Source organism: Notothenia coriiceps, unplaced genomic scaffold (genome assembly GCF_000735185.1).
Source record: "Notothenia coriiceps isolate Sejong01 unplaced genomic scaffold, NC01 NC01_scaffold00001640, whole genome shotgun sequence".
Taxonomy (NCBI): Eukaryota; Metazoa; Chordata; class Actinopteri; order Perciformes; family Nototheniidae; genus Notothenia; species Notothenia coriiceps.
Window position 1 is genome coordinate 7,090 of NW_011334341.1, and position 4,865 is coordinate 11,954.

At 39.1% G+C, this 4,865-nt stretch overlaps 1 protein-coding gene across 2 annotated transcripts; it reads right to left on the reverse strand.

Moving 5' to 3' along the window:
• Positions 1 to 38: 38 nt before the first annotated feature.
• On the reverse strand, positions 39 to 3,983 carry LOC104963272 (protein NDRG4-like). Of its 2 annotated transcripts, XM_010791843.1 has the most exons (4): positions 3,927 to 3,983; positions 3,670 to 3,721; positions 2,856 to 2,894; positions 39 to 489 (listed from the first exon to the last, which is right to left on the reverse strand). In XM_010791843.1, the coding sequence occupies exons 1-4, from the start codon at positions 3,960 to 3,962 to the stop codon at positions 335 to 337; spliced, it is 282 nt and encodes a 93-aa protein (XP_010790145.1). In that variant the 5' UTR covers positions 3,963 to 3,983; the 3' UTR covers positions 39 to 334. The 2 variants fall into 2 exon arrangements, with proteins under 2 accessions (XP_010790145.1, XP_010790151.1); XM_010791849.1 differs by lacking the exon at positions 2,856 to 2,894.
• Positions 3,984 to 4,865: the final 882 nt, after the last annotated feature.

The following is a 4,865-nucleotide window of genomic DNA, read 5'->3' on the forward strand; positions in this document are numbered from 1 at the left end:
AACAAGAACACCACACAAAAGATTTGTCTAATACAACAGGGACGTGGCCTAAATCTTTAAGTGACATTAAAAGGTGTGGTTGGGGTTTTAGTAGCAACACGAATGGTATTTTACAGTGGGGGGGGGAAGATGTCAGATGTCAGATAAAAGGATCTGGAGGGGTTGGATGAAGCAGAGAGGGCTTCCTGTTGCTGCTTCTACCATCTACCATGTTTGACTACAGAGACACCTTCATCCCTCATGATTCTCAAACCTCACCGTCGTGTCTTCATCTCCATCTTGCTTCTTCTCTCTCCCCCCCTCTACCCCTCCCACCCTCTCTCTCTGTGACTCCTCAGCAGGAGACCTCCATGGTGTGGGTGACGGGGCCCACCCCCTCGGTGCTGTCGGAGTGGGTGCAGGCGCGGGGGCGGGACCCGTCGATCGAGCTGGCGCTGGTCAGGGAGGTTGTCCTGGAGCGGGCCAGGCGGGTCATACTGGCCGAGGGCACTGGGGGAGAGAAAATAATTCAGCATTGCATTGTGGGGGAAAAGGTGTTATTAGTTGATACTTTGAGATGCTGGGAGAACATGCTAATGTGAAGAATATCCCTTTGAGTAGCTGGTGACAAACGGCTGATGGATGAAGCTGTCAGTGACAGCACCATGCACTCTGTTACTGTTGGGAATTTATTATACAATGAATTAGGCCACGTTTACACGGCTACGATAACGAAAACGAACCTTAGTTGATATCAAAAAAGTATTCCGTCCACTCGGTATCGGCTCAAGAAACGTGTCCGTCCACACAAGACTGCTCGACCCGCTGGAGACGCTGTAGTACATATACCGGGCCTGTAAGTGGCGCTGTACTTCTGCCACAAAATACACCAAAAGCAGCGAAGAAGACTCCCGAGCATGGTTGCCATGGTTGGCCTTCTGTTTATTCTCCGTGGTGGATTTAGCAACATGTAGTTCATGTAGTTCTCCATGTCCACTTGTTGCTGATGGTTGTGGTAGAGTAGCTGTAGATGTTGCACTAACAACATGGTCAGTAGCAGACAGTAGCTACTGACCATGCTACAGCAGTGAGCGGCAGAGGTTGTTGGCGAAAACGCATCATCAATGACGCGGGGGTGAGCAGGAGAGGTGTGGAGTGGCGGGGCTACGGCCCCCAGAGCATTTAGTCCGCAGATCTATCCACCTTGAGACCCGTTACCGTTTGAGGGCTCCGTTTCCGCGGTTCCGTTATGGCCTCGTGTGAACGAACCGTCAATACGATAGAGAACTGTAGCGGAAACAACCTGTTGCGTCTCCGTGTAAACGTGGTCTTACACTCATTTATAGAACTAGAACTAGTGATGGAAAGTAACTACATTAACATTAACATATTAGTACATTAACCCAGGTACTATACTTAAGTTCAGTTTTGTAGGTACTTATGCTTTACTATTTTTTTCATTTTATGCAAGTTCCTAATAGTAATCCAACACAATTTGAAATAAAATAAATGTTTCATCTCTTTGTTTATTTGACAAGATTAATTACTAGTTTCTTTGCAGGTTCATATTATAAATACAAACATTAAATGAAATGAACTATGATGGAATATTGTAATGGATTAAGATACCTGGAGGTATACAAAAAATGTTATTTAAGTTATCTCCACCATTACCAGCTTCACAATTAAAATAGTTTTCCTTGAATTGATCATTAATTTGAATCCTGTGATATTATATGTATTTTTTCCATTCTTTATCTCAATGGTCTGTTAACACCGGACATGAAGCAAAGATTCGCACTACTTAACACGTCAACAATGATGCAGAAATAACTACATATATACCAATAAGTAAAAACCATGAATGAATGCTTTGGCAAGTGTGAACGTGAACAGCAGAACATTTTTTTTTAAATGTCTGTTTTCTGAATGGAGATTGGATCAATCCGTCTAGGCTACCATTGTAGCTGCTGCGTCCACACTCACAACGTCATACAGACAGAAATATAATTGAAATCATTTGCAGTGCCACAGACAGTCTGTGGTTTGTATACATATAATTTTTCTCCAGTTTATATTCAGATATAAGGAACTGTAAGCTCTGTATGTCGTTGCCCGCAGCCAGTGGCTGATATTTTGTTTTCTGATTCAGTCAGTGCCAACAGGTGGAGATTCTCCATGGGACCGCGCTACACCAAATTCTCGCGTATGAAGCTAGCTTCAGTCGCGCTGCGTCATTCGCGCCGCCAAGCATCAATTTGCTTTTATCTCCGGCCTTTGCATTGGCTTTACATTTAATTTGAGTCATTCGCTCTGCGTCCGGTCTGAACGCACCATTAGAAATACACTTAGAGTGTTTCATACTGTATGCTGTTTTGAGTGCATTAGGGACAGCAGTTTAGCGAGTAATCTGCATAACCCTGAGGGCAAAATATATTTTTAAATATTGTTCAGTCAGCAGTTTTATTACAGAACTAGATTTAGTTTTCAGATGTCTTTAAAACCTCAACTTGTCTGATATTTTGTTGCTAGTAACTTAAAGACATGATCATTAGTTACAAACTCAGACCAAAAGGCTGTGCTCGAAGCTGAAGGCCATGCAAAGAACAGCATTGGAGATGCAGTAGCAAAGGAATGGGGGAGGGGGATGTCAGGGGATTCTATTTTTCCATTGTTGGAAAAAATATTTTTGATAAAACAATGATGGGGTTTAACGTCCTTGAGATTAAAAAATATATATTAGTAATGCCAGCAGGATTTCATAACAGCCCAAAAATATTGTAGTCATAACCAATGTAAATCAAAATAAATGTTCAAGATGCCAAAGTCAATAAGAGGGCAGCAATAAGAGGTCAGACATGAGGGGGGGGGAGTACCTGGCCCTCCACTCAACCTCCGATCCTTCACATAAGCGACTGAGAGAATGGGGCAGGAAGACAGAGGGAAGATTAACACAGCTCATGACCCTCAAACACATCACACACACTCACACACACTCACACACACAAGCAGGCTTGGGAGGGTGACTTCAAAAATGTAATCCGTTAATATAACTAGCTACATCTCAAAAAATGTAATCAGTAACCTAATCAGAGTATCAAAATATATAAGGAATGTTACCTGATTACTTTTGTTACTTTTGGATTACCTCAATATTTAATGCAAATAAAAACAAGAACAAATAAATTACATAAAGTGTATGTAGAAAATGTGTTAAAACCAAGATATTTCATTAAAAGAAAATGTATTTAAAATAAAGAACAATTAAAGTAGCCTAAATGTAAACCATGAATAAAATGTGTTCAGTATGACTACCTATTATATATTGATCTTTATTCCAAAATGTAAATTGTGTAATGTCTACTTTTATCTTTAATATTTTATGCACGCTTCTTAATTCATTTCCTGTCTTTGGCTCTTCACTTTTGCTTTAACAATGTACATTTCCCCTCTGTGGGACGAATACAGGTAGCCAGATTCTTCTAAATGTTAAAGTTATCTGATTACTTCTTTTTTTTAAATGTAATTGTAATCGAATACGTATCCGTTATACCTCCCAAGCATGCACACATGACAACATTAATATTTTCTGCTGAAATTGCTTTTTATGAGAATTTTTTTCTAGGGCAAATATTGATTTAAAATCACTCTGTCACTCGCTAACATCAGTGTCTCATTGTGGATACTCACTGTAGCCCATTCCCTGCAGGAAGTATTTGAAGGCTTCAGTCAGCTTCCCAGGCTGGAAAACAACACATTTCATTTCACTGAATATGGACATAAACATGTCAAATATGGATGATGCATTCATGCTCTTTCTCAATTTAATTTGATTTTATGGCAGCCTGTAAAATATGCAGGGCTATGTGTGTGTGTGTGTGTGTGTGTGTGTGTGTGTGTGTGTGTGTGTGTGTGTGTGTGTGTGCGTGCGTGCGTGCGTGTGTTACCTGTGTGAGCTGGGGAAGTCCTCCAGAGTCAGCCATCTACAAGAGAGGAGAGAGCGCAGCATGAAGCTAACCGCTAATAGCTCAAAACTAGACTAAAATGAACACATGTTTTCTCTGCTTGCCTCTTAACTAAAGAACATTATCTCGTGTTAATACTTAACTCATTACATTTTTTGTAAATCTTTGAAGTTTTATCAAAGTATGAATAGCATAATTGTCATTGTTTTGTAGGCAAACAGGCGTTTTTTGGACAAAACCAAGTGGAATTTAGATTTTTGCTAAGATTTTTGGTATTTACTGACATACAGCATTTTAAGCCACTACACACACTTTTAAAATCTCTTTAACCTGTGTATTCATACATTTTTTCAGGCATGTTTTCTAGACAAGGAAAGGGCTAGATGCTAACTAATTTCAGAGTCCGTTTAATGAGTTAATCGAGTTTATTGTCTCTTAAATAAGGGAAAGGCCACTGTATGAGCTTGTTGCAGAAGTACACCTGGTGCTTTCATTGGACATCTTATTTGATCAGCACTATGGTCAAAGTGCTGTGTGACAAAATAGTTTCTTTCTATAAGAATAGTTAGCATAAAACTAATTATAGAACAATATACACCAAACCATACCATTAACATGTCAGCGTAAAATGTTACCATTTTAAAATTCAGCACTTATATAGCATCATATTGTGTAAATCAGGAATATTTGTGTGTGGTTACCAATTGTAAAATAGTTTAAAAGACATTTTTCTGTTTTATTTTATTTATTTATTTTCTGTCTTAATTCCGGCATATACAGGACTGTCTCAGAAAATTAGAATATTGTGATAAAGTTCTTTATTTTCTGTAATGCAATTAAAAAAACAAAAATGTCATACATTCTGGATTCATTACAAATCAACTGAAATATTGCAAGCCTTTTATTTATTTTAATATTGCT

What these genes read in the sequence shown, in the direction of transcription:
- LOC104963272 (XM_010791843.1), bottom strand. Translation starts at nt 3,962, where the DNA reads ATGGCTGACTCTGGAGGACTTCCCCAGCTCACACAG. An exon ending in GACTTCCCCAGCTCACACAG is followed by an intron (nt 3,722 to 3,926) that starts GTAACACACGCA and finishes GTTGTTTTCCAG; the next exon opens with CCTGGGAAGCTGACTGAAGC. An exon ending in CCTGCAGGGAATGGGCTACA is followed by an intron (nt 2,895 to 3,669) that starts GTGAGTATCCAC and finishes CCATTCTCTCAG; the next exon opens with TCGCTTATGTGAAGGATCGG.